The sequence below is a fragment of the Gopherus flavomarginatus genome, chromosome 2, assembly GCF_025201925.1.
Source record: "Gopherus flavomarginatus isolate rGopFla2 chromosome 2, rGopFla2.mat.asm, whole genome shotgun sequence".
Taxonomy (NCBI): domain Eukaryota; kingdom Metazoa; phylum Chordata; order Testudines; family Testudinidae; genus Gopherus; species Gopherus flavomarginatus.
Window position 1 is genome coordinate 227,260,201 of NC_066618.1, and position 16,754 is coordinate 227,276,954.

Consider the following 16,754-nt stretch of genomic DNA (forward strand, 5'->3'; position numbering starts at 1 on the left):
ACTGTAGTAGAAAATAATTTTTAAAAATAAAACACTAATTTGTGGGCCAACCTTTCTATTCTTTAGAATCTGTATGGCTGTTTTATTCATTTAAATTACAGAAAAGGGATTTTATAAATATACTTACTGACAATCCGATAGTGTTTTGTTTAACAGTTCCTCTTTAGGTTTGATGGCAGTATTTTAGCTTGAAAGAGAAAAGCCCTTTATTGTTAATAAATCCTCAATAAAGGATATTGTCTGCAAAATCAGTTTAACTTCTTCCCATGATGTAGAGTCAAGGGGAAAAAATCTCAAATATCTCATGGCTGCTTTAGTAGTGAAGTAATCAAATTTAAAATATCAATACATCCACATAGTATGAGTGACTTTATCCTGTTAGGCTGATGAATAGTAGAAGTACAAACTTTATAAAATGTAGTCAGAGCTGTGGGAAAGAGAAACTACCAGCGGAACATAAAACTTACCATACTACAAAAATATTAAATATCTTCAGGCCAGGTGGTTGTCACATTCTGGGGTGCAATCCATACCAATCAGTGGTTGTGTCACCACTTGTCCTGTAAACTTGGATGCCTCACAGTGCATTGCTGATGTAGCTCTCAACCTGGGCAGCTCACAAACAGCCTGACAGCATGCATATCACAACCTGAGTGTGTGTCTGTGCTAAACAGCCCTGATTTAGCAGCTCTGACCTGAGTAGCTGGTCTACAACACTACCCTGGCTCCCAGCAGCCTTGGTTACTACTCACAGGGTAACCTCAACACACTCCCAGTCCCATATTTTCCCAGAAAAATGTGTTCTGCCACATCCAGCCCTCTCCTGGACAGTTGAGAGAAATATTAAGGTTTGTTGCCCCTTTAAGGAGTCAATATTCAACATTTTTTTTACTTTAACTGAAGTACCAACCAGTTCAGTTTAAACACAACAGTGGATTAGTTTTGATTAAAAATAAAACAAGTTAGGATTTTAAGTGAATTCAAGCATGAGAGAAAATGTTAGAAATGGTTACCAGCAAATAAAAATGAAAGTACGCATCTAACAGTCTAAAACTTAATCTAGCAAATTTTGGTTCATGGTTTTATTCAAGATGGCCTTTCTCCCCACAGCCTCCCAGCAAGATGGTGACTGACCCTCTCCTTGGTCAGGATCTCTACCAAAGGCACAGCTGTATTTGTCTTCTTGGGTGAAAGAGAGAACTTGGGGGTTTCCGCCCCTTTGTTTTCTTCTGAAGGTTATCCCTCCAAGTAATGTTTATTCATGGAGTCTGGTGATGAAGGAAGCTCCACGCTCTTTCTTCCCCTCCTTACGTTTGCTGAATGAAAAATGTTCTGTTTACTCCATTTCATCTCCCTGCTGTCTTAAGGACTCTGTTTACTACTTATATGTAAATTCAGTGAAATACACATTCCTTGTTTCGGATAGATTTGCTTAACAGGTCTTTTGCCTGTCTAGTGGTATCTTACTATGTGTCCAATTAAACAAATCAAACCTAGAACCTACTAAATTTAGTTTAATTCCTTTCACCATGCAACTGTATCAGTCTCCAGAAATCAGCAATCATTTGCCATTTACCTGACATCATCAAAAATATTTTGCTAATTCTTGTCCCAACCTTACAAAGTCTTATATGTGTGAATAATTTTACTCACTTGAATAGCAGCATTTAGGTCAATTACCTCCTCAGACTCCTAAGAAATCTCAGGCGCACACTTCTGATTTTTCTGGCACTGTGAATGACTTCCCAAGTACCATTAATAAAGGGAAATAAATTAGGATTTTCAGTGGAATATTTCTTTAAACCTTGCCTCATTGTACTTATGATCGTCTCTCTCATTCTGAGTATATATGTGCAATATAACTTTCCCCTTGGGATCTTACAAAAGAGGTTTAGGCTTTATGCTTAATTTTGCTCATTGGAGTGGACCCATTGAGTAAATGGATTTTCAGGCCAGAAGGGACCATAATGATAATTTAGAGTTACGTCTGGCATAACACTGGCAACAATAAAATGCAGCAGAAACATATTTAAACCCTACAGGGTATGTCTACACTGTCCATGTCATCTGACCCAGGATTGTGGGATTTGGGCTAAGGGGAAATTGCTGTTTAGACATTCAGGCTTGGGCTGGAGTACAGGCTCTGGGACCTCGATGATGTGGGAGGGTCGAAGACCTTGGGCTTCAGCCTGAGCTTGAATGTCTACTACAATTAAACAGCCCCTTAGCCTGAGCCACATGAGCCCAAGTCAGCTGACAAAGGCCAGCTGTGGGTGTTTAACTGCAGAGTAGACATACCCCCTAGAGCTGTTATTAATATATAGAGCCATTAATTTTGGAGCAATAAACTTGTGTATGTTGTTTCTGCTCTTAAAAACTGATGGAACATTCTCCATCCAGGGTCCTAAAATATCATAGGTTGAGTCATGCCTAAATCATGCAAACAGGAAGGTGAATCATTTTACTCACATTAGTAATTTTGCTTTAAGTAGGTAGTCCTATTGGCTACTAATGTGTATAAAATTACTCATATATAAGCTTTGGCCAGACTGAGCCCTTTGTATCTCAGTACTCAATCTGCAATACATCGGAACCCTGAACAGAGAAAAGCCCATGCTTATTAGGGTAGAAACAAATTTCACAATCTTATTGCTCTAAAATTAACAGGTCTATTCCATTAACAGTTCTATATGAAATAGATATTGGTTTGTCTATTTTCTGTGATATTTTACTTTCTACTCTGGAAGTCAGTTTATTATCAGCAAAAGAAATGTATGTTTATCAGGTGTTTATGGATGTGTTTAGTCCCTGTGTATGGTTTCTCCACAGCTATGGATACCAGTACTCTGGAAATACTCTGGTTCTTCTGCTTTTGGTCTTGACTCACTCACATATCATAGCTTGGTGCATAGTTACATTCTAATTTAAGTAATCAGTTTCCAAAGAGGAGATGGTGATTTTTAAGGAATCCCCAGCTCTGTGAATACAGTGTAGATATAGGCCAAGATTTTCAATAAGTGCCTCAAGGTAGGCTCCTAAATCCTAAATCAGGAACCTAAATAAGGGGTTTGAGTTTCAAAAGGGTTGATCCACTCAGTAACTCCCATTGAATAAGTACAGTAACCAAAGGTTGTCATTAGACAACCACAAAATTGTATTTGGTGAGTACTGCTATAGTTATACCATGATATAACAGTTTTGCTCCAGTGTTTCTTCTTTTTCCTTGCTCTGCATTTGTAGTGGGGATGGTGAAAGGGGAGTTAGCCTATTTTTTTGTTTGGCAGAGCAGCCATTGGGTACATCTCTGTTTTTTATAGTTGTTACAAGTATCAGAGGGGTAGCCCTGTTAGTCTGGATCTGTAAAAGCAGCAAAGAGTCCTATGGCACCTTATAGACTAACGGACGTTTTGGAGGATGAGCTTTCGTGGATGAATACCCACTTCGTTGGATGCATGGATGTATTCATCCATGAAAGCTCATGCTCCAAAACATCTGTTAGTCTATAAGGTGCCACAGGACTCTTTGCTGCTTTTATAGTTGTTACAGTTCTTAGAAAATGTTCAAATATATTATGCAGGATGAAATAATGAATATTATATAAGCAAAAACTAACAACCAAAAAGGAACTCTACACAATTTATACTTTGTTTCAGGGTTTTTCTTTCTTAACCCAATTATTTATAATTATACTTTACAAGTTTCTGATGGGAATATTGCTTCTAACTTAAGACTTTTCAACTGGAGTACATAGTTAAATTAGATAGAATAATAATAACATGAATAATTCTATGCTGCATTCAGTTGATGAGGTGTATACAATATTTCAGTTTTTAATATGTCTAAGTTATATTTGTGTGTTTTAGCTTATATTTTTTCATACATGTTATAGTGGAAATCTTTTTTATAGCGATAAGTCCAGTATACTGCTACTATGTTTTAATTCACAACTCTGTCAGTTACAGGCTGTGTGGTCTAGGGTAAATCATTGAAGCTTGCTGACCCTTAGTTTAGCTGTATATCAGATTGGTAAAATAATATCAACTAAATACCATGATATTTGAGTAATGTCTGAAAATTATGTTAAGGTCCTTGAATGAAGCTATAAAATTGAAATACAAATAGCATGCCTTCTCTCTCGTACTGAATCCTTTCTTTCCACAGAAGGCAACAGACCACCAACCAGGATTACACAAATAAAAATTTTCAACCACTACTTGAAATTTACTCTAGCTTTATGGTTACTTGGTTTCTTACACTTCAGTTTCATTAAGGTCCTTTAATTTGAATTTTCAGCATATTTAGAATGACTCCAGCCAGTTTTTTTATGGAATGATAAACTTCTGATATCTGCTGAATATATATTTGCCTTTTACTTTTGTTGGTAGAATGAAGGTTTGTTCTGATAGATTCCCATGAATAGGATTTCTTTACATGATTATAGGTGAATTAAAAATGTCATTTTGAATCACCAGTTCAGGATTTTTAGTTAAATAGGATTTGAAGGGCATCAGCATAATTTGTATGATGAACATGTAATGTACGTGGAATTCATCAACACTATTGATTTTTCCATCAGATAGTCTATATGGGCTGGACAGAAGAACGGGAACAAGACTCCCTTCAGGACCGAATGTACACACCAAAGTTTCTAGCTCTGAGGGGTTCCTCTCTTTACAAATTTATAGCACCTCCAGTAAGTATATTTCTCATATTTAGCAGGGAAAAGTGTATTTAAAATAATTTTATCCCATACAATGCATACAAGCATTTTACATAGTGATAGGTGGATCTTTCCACTGTCTACCAGGATATATTATATAATAGTGAAAAATTATGGGGAATAAAATTAAAGTTCTGTAAAATAATTGTCAAAGAGATGAAGTGCAACTAGTAACACCTTTCTGCCTACTTACCAGGAGCACTTGGCAAAGTTGGAAGGGAAACACGTTTGCTGCTAGGTATGGAAGGGTCAACCAGCTTGAAGCAAACTGGTTAGATTGTGCTGAATGATAGCCAGACTTCCAGATTTAGGCAACTGAAGGCATGGGGACTATCAGAGCCTTTTGCATGCTATGGAAATGAATTTTCAGAACATCTATGTCTCCAGATTTCATCTTGAATGGGGCTTTTTATACTTTGTATGAGCAGCAGAGGTGGGGGACATAGGGGAAGGGGAAAGTGGGCTGAGTAATATCGTTGGTTTAATTTGAATTTAGCCAGCAAAAATTTTAGGGCCAGTTTTTACTACTCTTACTCACGTTAAGTAGTGCCTCACTTGAACCCTAACTCAACAAAGCATTTAAGCAGTCGTGAGGTCCCATTACAGTAAAACACACATTTAAGTGCTTTATTGGGTGGGAATAGATTTAAGCGTGTGCTTTAAGATAAGCACATCAATTGTCAAATACATTGGTAGTGGCAAGGGGAGTTAAAAATTCAAAAGACAGACCGAAAGCACAAGAGTGTTTCGTGATTTTTGAACTTTTGGAATTAGCTGTACTGCCTATGCTTAGGTGCTTTGATGAATCAGGGCCTGAGCAAGAAGTCTCAATAATTTCATTGGGGCTGCTCACAGGCCTTTGGTTCTGAGAGGAGGCAGAGAGAAATTGAAGCTTCGAACTGGAGGAAAAAAGTCTTTTCTCTATGAGCTGGGAGGGAAACAGAAGTAAATTTCTATGTCCTGTAGAGCAGATTGAAAGTTACCACTCACTGTGAATAAGGGTGGATGAATCTGACCCCGAGACAGCACAATTATTGTTAGTTTTGGAGAAAACTTTTTCAAGGAGATCTGATTTTTTTTTAAAAATATTCATTCAGGGCCAGATTCTAATGTTCTTACTGGTGCTGAGTAACACCTTATTCCAGAAGTAGTCCTACTGAGTTCAATGGAACTACTTATCAAGTATTTTTTAAAATAAAAATATAATACTTTTCTCCAGGAGGGGAGGCAGTGGGGAAGATAGGCAATCAGAGGGGGTTCACCCCCAGGAAAAGCTGACATTTGCAAGAGGGCTGGAGAGTCTCGCATCCCTGACTGCCTCCAGTCCTGGGTCAAACTCGCACAGAAATCATGAGAATTGACAATGCTGGTTGCTACTCATTGAATGAGTTTCATTGTCAATCTGGCCCTTTCACACTGGGTAAAGGGCTCAAAAAGCATTAAGTAGCTCTAAAACCTCTGGATCTGGCCATGGAAGGATTCTCTTGGCACAGACACTTGTAGAAGATGGCTGTAACATCCTCTTTTCCCCCCTACCCCCATCCCCAAACACACACACACACACATAGTGGGTGTGCTAGAGGCAGGAGAGACCGCAGCACCCAGTATTGCAGAGATTCCAGGCAGTCGTGCTGCACTTAGGGCAGCCCCAGAAGGCTGCTGTAACTTGGACAGTTTCCAGGGATTAAAGGCACTTTACACATCCTTTCTTCTGGGCTGCAAGTTCCATGCAGCAAAATATCCCACCCAGTATGAGTAAGAGTATCAGACTCTGGTCCTTGGTTCTAAGACAGTCAAAGAGAAATTAGAGCTTAGAATCAGTGGGAAAAAGTCTTTTCTCCATGAGCTGGGAAGGAAACCGAAGTAAAATTGTACATCCTATAGTGCATGTTGAAAGAGAGCGACACTAAGAGTGCCTTAACATAAAATAAAAAAGCCTTTGGAGAGTAATTTTCACCAGACAGTAAGTGCAATGCATGCACGTTTTGGGGTATTGGACAAAATTGCTTTATTTTAAAAGATTGCAATAGTTATAAAAAGGATTTTGAACATCATGTTTTATAACTATACACTTTTGTGCACACTTATGTCTGCAATCATATAGCAATATGTGTTATTTTTTTCTTGTAATTTTCAAAGATTAGTATCAAACTGTTTCAATATCACAATTTTTCAGCTTCTAATTATGGGTTACTTAAATGGGAGTCATAAAAGGACTATACTTTTTTGCAGCATAAGCTCCCTGAATCAAGTTGCTTTCTAAACAGGGATATGATGCCAATATTTTTACAAAGAGCTTTTACAGAATTTTTCTTCTTCTTCTTTTTTTATTTTTTGGGACTTCCTGAGGTCTCTTCCAACCTTAATCTTCTATGATCTGCTCTTTTTTTCCCCTTCCCATTTGAAAAATAACACTTTTCTCCTAACTATACTAAAAAAAGCAGACATGACACTTGTTTGTCTTTGATTATTTATTTTTTAAAGTTCTAAAAGGTAGCAAGTGCAGAAAGGCATTGTCTCAGGTACCCTCTGAGTCACAGCTCCTCCTCTGCTCCTGAGAAAGTATACTTGCATCTAGGCAACTGTGCTGGGCACTGTTTGGGAGGAGATAGAGCCAGGGCTCCACCTCTTGCCCTTCCTCTTGCTCAGAGGGTAGAGTATCATGCATGCCATCCCCATGCTTAGAGCTGGGATCTGAGTAGATTCTGTATGGGCAGTGTGTTCTTCACCTGTCCTTATTCCTCTGTATAGCCAAGTAGAATTCAATCATAAAGTGATTATATATTTTCACATAATTCCCTATTTCTCAGTAGTAGCACAAATATGGTTTGTCAACTATGGTTTGTCCTCATGTACGTGTACATATGCTGGCATGTATTTATAACATATTTGTAGTACGTTTTACCAGACATAAAACATGTGGACATGCCACTGAGAATTTTTATTCATATGAGTAGTCCCATTTACTTTATTGTGATTACTCATGTGAGGTATGGGACTATTTATATGAATAAAGGTTTGCAGGATGGTAACTCATACTAGGAAAATCTTCCTTTGTTTTTGTTCCTGTATGGGCTTCTCTGATTGCCACCCATAAACCAAGACTTTAATAGGCTACAGCCCAGATAAGAAGTTAATTATACTCTATGCAGTGCTAACACTCTTGTTCCTTACTAAATGTAATTAAGGATATAAAAGAGGTTTAGAAAAAACAAATAAGGGCCAAATCCTGCATTGTTTACACAAGCAAAAGTCCATTCCACAGAAAGGGGGTTTTTGTTAGAGTAAAGACTTCAGGATTTGGATGTATATGATTGAATCTGAAGATCCTTGTTATTGTTTGTAATAGAAAGGATGGGGGGAGGGGTGAACCATGTAACATAGATGACTGCAGACAATTAGAACTCTATTAAAAGAGCAAATATAACACTTAATCTTTTTGATCTTTTCATTACTGAATTTTATTTTAGTAAGATAAAGTGATTGAGCTTATGCTTCTCTTGTCTGAGTTTCAGTTATTTTAATCTATATGCTCAACAAGATTTAGTACGATTACACATTTGTTATGCAACTCCATAATCAAATTAACCATAAAGACACAGTGTCATCCTTTAGTAAGTCTCATGTAGAAAACAGATGAAAAATGGAAATTTATATCAGCAAACATCTTGGTGTGTTAATAGTTATTTTGAAGTAATCAATATAAAACCGTTAAACAAATCTGTGCATGATACAACATAAAAAATGGGCAAACACTTTATAAAGTCCTAGATTGCTATATTACCCCAATCCTTCCCACAATAGCTCCTCAACAATCTAACATACCTCTCTCATGCATGTCCGTGGTTTCACTTAGGAAAAGGGATAAGTTCTCTCATATATTTTAAAAGATATTTTTATTCTCAAGTCTTGGAGACCAAATATATTTGCTCTTTCATTTGTCCTGTTCTTGAATATCAATAGCAATGATGTCTCAACCGCTTTCATAGGATTCTGTTCTACTGTCCAATTTCTTTTACTGTTAAGAACTTTTTTTTCCAATATATAACCTCAACTTTTCAGACCACTGTTCCTTGTCCCTCTGTCTTCTGAAACTATGAATAGTTCCTTTCTTTCCTTTCTCTCAGTTTCCTTGAAGGTACTTATAGAGTGTGATCATATATATCTTGATTCTTCTCCAGACTGTATAAATTTTGCTGCCTGTTTCTGTCTTTTCTAAATCCTATTAATTAACCCTTATATCATTTTATTATAATCTGTAATGTTTCCATGTAATACAATTGTTTTAAAATTAATACTTGTAAAAATCAATGTTATGTCCTGGGATAAACTTTTAGGTGGACCAGAAGTATTTTTCAGAGCTTAACATTTGAAGAGTGCAAGAGTAGACACTTGCTAACACGAATATGATTCTTAGGCCTGATCTATACTTGGCAGGGGGCAGGGAATTGATGTAAGTTACACAACTTCAGCTACGTCAATCTACTTACCACGGTGTCTTCACCATGGTGAGTCGACTGCTGCCACTCCCCCGTTGACTCTGTCTGCATCTCTCGCCAAGCCAGAGTACAGGAGTCGACGAGAGAGTGCTCAAGGATCGATTTATCGCATTTCGCTGCCGGTTGATCTGGCCAGTAGTAAAGACATACCTGGTAGCTGTTGTCTCCTTTCCTGTGTTTGGATTGTAAACTCTTTGGGGACTGTCTTTTGTTAGATGTTTCTGCACCGCTTAGTGCAGTAGTGTCCTTGTGTATATTTGGGAGCCTTACCACAATATAAATAATAAAAATAACACTACATGGGGCAGTGTGCAACAGGCCTTTATGTGTCTGCTCAGTGAGGGGAAGCACAAAAAGAATGCCTTTTTTACAAGTCCTGTGCAAAGGTCTGTCAGGATTGCTCAGGGACTGCTCCCTCAGTGCATCTGCAGTGGCCAACAGCACTCCAAAGGCAGCAGGGAGAAGACAGAGGCTTGGCCCAACCCCATTCTTGATCCTACAGGAAAGCTAGTTGCACCACCCTAAAGGATGATATTGCCTGAATACAGCCCCACTGTACCCCAGGACACTCAGGGAGGTAAAGTGCTTCCCTGAGGTACAATGTCTCTTTGGGCTCCCTGTGGAGTAGTGTGCCTCCTCAGCACTGCCTACCTGAGGGCTAAATGTGTCAATATGACCCATGGTAACCGTTCTGTAAGTCTTTTCTGTGCATATGCAGTGTATCAATGAAAGAAAATCCTTGGGACAGGACAAAATGGTCTATAAACTGTATCATTAAAACAAAGAAAAATTACATTATTTACTGTATTTTTGTTTATTGTTTTTTTTCCAAGGTCACCACGTGGGATTGGACACGAGCTGAAAAAACATTTTCAGTTTATGAGATCATGTGCAAAATTCTCAAGGTATGAGGAGCAAATGTAAAAAGTTATGGAGGTGGCAGCTGAAAGGCAAGGGGGGAAAACATCATAGCTAGATAAATTGCACAGCGTGCTGTCAGGAAGAGCTTGAACCTTTTCCTTTTGGAGTCAATGGCAAAACTCCTAGTGACATGAGTGGGTACATGATGAGCAAAGTTTTTCCAAAGCCCTGCAGGATTGGATGTAAACTGAGTTTAACTGGGTTACCGTCCACATAGGAAAGTGTTTTTTTTTCACCATGATCCAGTATGTGTTTTACATTGGCAAACATTTTATAGCTTCTCAACCAATATAACATTTGTAATATAAATAATTTTAACTGAACAACTACAAAAATAGGGATTGATTCTGCCATCAGATACATGAATGCAACTCTCATTGATTGCCACAGAAGCTTGCACCCATGTACCTGTGCACTGGATAGCGCTCTGAAAATATATACATTGGTGTTCTCAAGAACTTGTCATTTACCACTTTTAACCATAATTTACTCCATTCGTTGTATTCTCAATACATAGAACGAGCAACTAAATAATATTTAAACAGTTATCTTTGCAAATGGCAAGGTTTTAAGGGGATCATATTTCATGTAACAGTATTGCATGTTATATATTTAATGTCATTTCGTGCTTACTATATTGACATTCTTTGTTTTAAACATCATGGAAATTGAACATTCATGTAATAATTTTCATGTATATTAAATACAATGTAAAAATTGGAGAAAATAAAACAGAGTAGGAAAATCTTTCTCTTTCCATACATTTGAAATGATACTTTCCTTATTTTATTTTCTCCCTGATACATGTGTAAGGGAATTTGATGATTTGTCAACTTTTTAATGTGGCCTTTATTAGAAGTAATTTATGATTTGACAGCAGTGTGATAGGACAATAACAGTGATATTTCCATGGTGTGGCAACTTATCTGAAATCTTGGCTTTTTAATAGTAACCTTTGTAAATACCGTGTTAGAAAAAGTTCCCAGTTACACTCTTAAAATGTTATAGTTTGGTGAAAGTATCAAGAATTCTGTCAAATGCAGATATTTAGAGTAATGTTAAGGTGTCTGAGCAGTGTTGTGCATAGTCAGTGTTAATTATGAGTGCCTGATGGTGCAGCAAACACTGGGCAGTGGGTACATGAGTCATTTTTCTCATATAAATAGTGCTCCTGAAGTCAGTACCAAGACAATGTCCCATCCAAATATTTAATTATACAAGTTTAATTAAAAATAACAAATACTAATATTACATAGATCCTTTATCATTTTTTAAAATGTATTCCTCCATTCCCTTCCTTGCTACCTTATTCCCTCCCTCACATGTTTACTCTTTTCATTCTTTTCCCCATTAACCATCTCTCCTTTCCCCCTATCTTCCTCTATTTCCTACGAGGTCACCCTTGAACATCTTTCCAAATGCTGCAGATTTCTTTTCCCCTTTTCTCCCCTGGATGGCAGAAGCTAGGCTTCCGGGAAGAGAAAATTCAGTGCTGTTAAGTCATCTTTCCTCTTGCCTGGCTCTGGAGGCCAGCTGGGGTTTAAAACGGCTCTCTGCCCATGTTAGAATAGTTCCTCATCCTCTCTAATGTATGCCAACTGGAACAGTCCCTTAGGAATCATTTGGCTGGCTAATCACTGCAGGCTGATCTGGCCATACCTCTCTCACTTCCTGGACGGCCTCACAACACCATCTATTTGCAGGGGATAGGAGTAGGTGGTATAGTATGTGCCATGCTGGCTGTGTATCACCAGAGGATTCCCCTAAGAGCGGGGGTTTCTCTAAGGACAACTTTTAACTTTTCTTTATGCCACTAAAACAATGCTAAGGGAACTTAATTTGGGTCAATGGCCTTGTCCAGTTATTGCCTAAGATTTTTTCAACTACTGCATAATAATACAATTGGAGCTAAAATTAAACTGATGGGTGAGTGGTGGAGAAGAAAAGAGGGAGAGAAAAATCTTCATTATATATTTACTACTTCATTAATATTTAATTATTTCTGTGTTATCTGAAAGCCTGGGCTAGCTATTGAAGTCTGAAACTGAGTTAGAGTAGATTCTTTAGGTGAAATATTTGTGAAAAAACAGTGAAATCACCTTACTCTTCCATTAATCCCCACTTTTTCCCAGTCCTGCACAGTGTGTACCATGGATTTTGCCTTGTTATGTCTAAATATAAAAACATTAAAAATTATGCAGTTTCAACTTCACATTACCAATGGCACAGACAGGGGCTCTGTAGATCTTGGAAGTTATTCAGGATTTCTGTCAGCATCATAAATCTTGCTTGTTTTTAGCAGTGCATCCTTCTAGACACACTCCATGGATGTAACTGAAATAGATGCAGCTAAGAAAAATGACTTAGTTGCATTGTCTATTCTCATGTCCAAACCCCGTCCCTTCTATAGTACATTGTGTACTTCTTTTGTCATGAATTTGTTTTCCTTAAGGAATGAGTTTGGGTGAGGGGGAAGGAATGTCAGTCGTGAATGCAGTGCTCATGCTGGAATTTTTTAAAGGCTTTAGCCTAAGTTGTCTTGCTTAGCTTTCAACATAGAGAAAATCTCGTCCCTTCTGTGACAGAAGAGGGACTCAGCCACCCTCTCAGCACCCTCTCCATAAACTGCAAAGGAGAGAAATGGATAGCCTCGGAGGGGGAAAAAACCCTCCAACTGCACAGTCTGTTACCTGTACTACATACCACTCCCCCACACTACACCTTTTTGTGGTTACAGAAGCAGCTAAATCCAGGGGGTTCTAACACAACTATTCTTCTCAGGAGCCAAGGAAAGTTACCCTGGTTTTCCATAGATACCTGGGGATCTGTCAAGTTTATGAGCAAATTGTGTGGCCCTTTCCATAGGGAAGCAAGCCTTTTGCATACTATTTGATGGGATGATATGCAGGAATTTCCACAAACAGAGAGTATCAGAGGGGTAGCCGTGTTAGTCTGGATCTGTAAAAGCAGCAAAGAGTCCTGTGGCACCTTATAGACTAACAGACGTTTTGGAGCATGAGCTTTCGTGGGTGAATACCCACTTCGTCAGATGCATGTAGTGGAAATTTCCAGGGGCAGGTATATATATGCAGGCAAGCTAGAGATAATGAGGTAGTTCAATCAGGGAGGATGAGGCCCTGTTCTAACAAACAGAGATTTATTTTCCCTTGGATGGAAAACAAAAATTTTACCTACTCCGTAATTTACACATAGAAATGGGGGGATAGGCCTCGTCTTTCATTTAATATATGGGAGGTGAGTCCCTTCATCTTGACATCCGTAAAGAACTGCAAAATGGAAGGTTAATTAGATACATATTGGAATGATCATGAAAGTTAATCAGCGCAAACAATGTAAAGGGAAAACCTAAAGGAATTCTAAGATTCGAATGAGAGGCAAGATGAGAGAATAAGGAAGTCTCCATAGACCAGTGCTCTATTAAAGAGGGAAAAGAGAGTAGATTACTTGTCATCATCAAATATAATAACCAGTGTCATTATCTTTCTATACACCTATGCCCTTATATTGGTATAGGGAATCATAAAAATGTAGGGTTGGCAGGGACCTCAAGAGGTCATCTAATCCATCCCTTCTGTGTTGAGGGGGTGCCCCTAGTATACCTAGACTATCCCTAAAAGCAGCAAAGAGTCCTGTGGCACCTTATAGACTAACAGACATATTGAAGCATGAGCTTTCGTGGGTGAATACCCACTTCGTCGGATGCATCCCACAAAAGCTCATGCTCCAATACTTCTGTTAGTCTATAAGGTGCCACAGGACTCTTTGCTGCTTTTACAGATCCAGACTAACACGGCTACCCCTCTGATATTAGACTGTCCCTGGCAGGTGTTTGTCTAACCTATTCTTAAAAACCTCCAATGACAGGGATTCCACAACCTCCCTTGGTAACATATTCCAGTGTTTAACTATCCTTATAGTTTGAAAGTTTTTCTTAATATCTAAACTAAATCTCCCTTGCTGTGGATTAAGCCAATTACTACTTGTCCTACCTGCAGTAAACATGGAGAACAATTGACCACCATCCTCTTTAAACAGCCCTTAGCATATTTGAAGAGTTATCAAGTCCCTCCTCATTCTTCTTTTCTCAAGACTAAATGTGCCCAGTTTTTTAACCTTTCCTCATAGGTCATGTTATCTAAACTTATCATTTTTATTGCTCTCCTCTGGACTTTCTCCAATTTGTACACATCTTTCCTAAAATGTGGCACCCAGATGGAGCTACTATAAGGTGGGTGTATAACTGGTTGGAAAACCATTCCCAGAGAGTAATTATCAGTGGTTCATAGTCAAGCTGGAAGGACATATTGAATTGGGTTCCGGAGGGATCAGTTCTCGGTCCAGATCTGTTCAATATCTTTATCAGTAATTGAGATAATGGCTTAGAGAGTACACTTACAAATTTGCATATGATACCAAGATAATAGATTGGAGAAAGTCCGGGGAAGAGCAACAAAAATGATTAAAGGTCTAGAAAACATGACCTGTGAGGGAAGATTGAAAAAAATTGGGTTTGTTTAGTCTGGAGAAGAGAAGACCGAGAGGGGATATAACAGTTTTCAAGTACATAAAAGATTGTTACAAGGAGGAGGGAAAAATTGTTCTCAATCTCTGAGGATAGGACAAGAAGCAATGGGCGTAAATTGCAGCAAGGGCAGTTTAGGTTGGACTTTAGGACAAACTTCCTAACTGTTAGGGTGGTTAAACAAACACCTTGCAGGGATGGTCTAGATAATACTTAGTCCTTCAATGAGTGCAGTGGAGTAGACTAGATGACCTGTCAAGGTCCCTTCTGCTTCTACAATTCTATGATTCTGTGATTCTATGTCTGCTACTTCCTCCTATCCACTGGGCTGGTAACCCTATAAAAGAAGGACATTGGATTGGATGATAGGACTTAACCCATTCTCAATGAGTTCTTTAAAATAATTGCTAATGCTTCTGAGATTGTTTCAGCTAGTTCCTTAAGTACCGTAGGGCAAATTTCATTAGACCCTGCTGACTTTAATACATCTAATTTATCTAAATGTTCTTTAACCTTGTCTTTGCCTAATCTGTCTTGTGTTCCTTCCCTGTTGTTGTTATGTTTATAGCCACTCATAAACTCATTTCAACCAACCATATTTTTTCTAAATATATTCTATGGATTTGGTGTCATGACAATTTTTAGGAAAAAGTTCCTTAACTGTCACCGACTTATCTTATTATTTTCTCCAGGCCATTTAACATCTTTGACCTTCAGATTTTTCATAGGTAGCACTATGCCTATTTTAACCAATCTTACGACAATGTTGAGAGATCTAATCAAATAATGTTTATAAAGCACATCACAAAGGGAACTACTGCAGAACTGTAAATACCACTGATTTACACAAATATGTAAACCTTATTTTTTTCATGAACTGTGTCCCACTCTGGAGTTGTCATAGGAGAACAAATCATTTATCAAATAGGTTGAATCTGAACTAGGTTATTTTATGCTTCAGAGGAGGCACAACAAAAATCTTTTACACCATGATTCATTAAAAGCACTTGATCATGCTTAACTTTAAGCACAAGCTTATGTTCATTCCTGTTAAGAACATGCTTAGTGCTTTGCTCAATAGAGATGGAGGATTAAGTACTCTTTCAACAGGAGTCTTGATGCATCTAGCAAATTGTACATGGATCAGGGATTTGTCTTGTAGGTTTTCTGAGAGAAAATCATGGAAAATATATGCTAAAATGTCTCGTATTTTGGCAAATCAGTTGCCAAATTGTCTTTTATTCACACTGGCTTTCCAAATTACAGAAATTTTCAGTTTATCTCAGGGATGGGACAACTCTTATGCTTTGGGAATTAGAGCTGCGAGAGCCCAGTGCTTTGATCCCTTGTGTCTCTACCAGTTGTTTCTGAACTCATGTTTTCTATTACCCATGGAGCTCAGGATGCAGCTTTGCAGCTCCTAAGGAATTTTGTTTTGCTGTAAGTAAAATCAATCCTCGCACCCACTTGCACACAAGTCCCAAAATGTCAAAAGCAATGAATAACTTTTGAAAATCCACGAATGTCTTGTCTTTCATGACAGTTGTGACAAAGATCCAGCATTATTCATTTCACCTAAGCATAGATAGTAATTTGACAGTGTTTCCTCTCCAGTGTCTGAGGATTTATTTGCTTGCCAGTATTAGCAAAATCATGTATTTGAAAATGCACATTTAAAGCCTCCCACTTTAACTTATTTGACTGATATTTTTATAGCAGGCAATTCTGCATCTCGGTGATCATATCAGACTTACCTAGCTACATCTCTCTCAGAATGAGTTGTCCCTTAAAAATGTTTTCAGTGTGTTAGGCTAAAAAACTTCAATCACTGGCATATACATTGTTTTTTAGCTTCGAATGCTATATTAGCATTTTTCTCCTGATATATGCTGGCAACTTTCTCCACTAAATATCCCTTCTATAATTCCAAGCCACACCAATTATTACCTCTGTTCCCCTAAAAACCAACCCAGGGTCACACTTGTATTAGTTTTATTACAATGCTGCTGTTAGGTCAGATAAAAAAGAGATGGAGCTTATTTATACACGCACACATTCACTGCATTCATAC

At 38.0% G+C, this 16,754-nt stretch overlaps 1 protein-coding gene across 5 annotated transcripts in view; it reads left to right on the plus strand.

The window, feature by feature from the left end:
• The window catches only part of SNTG1 (syntrophin gamma 1), a 543,852-nt gene that overhangs the window by 453,955 nt on the left and 73,143 nt on the right, over positions 1 to 16,754 (plus strand). For all 5 annotated transcript variants that reach the window (XM_050942000.1, XM_050941999.1, XM_050942002.1 and 2 more), the window contains 2 exons: positions 4,577 to 4,693; positions 10,053 to 10,124. In XM_050942000.1, the coding sequence (XP_050797957.1) occupies positions 4,577 to 4,693; positions 10,053 to 10,124 (189 nt within the window). The remainder of the gene's footprint in view (positions 1 to 4,576; positions 4,694 to 10,052; positions 10,125 to 16,754) is intronic.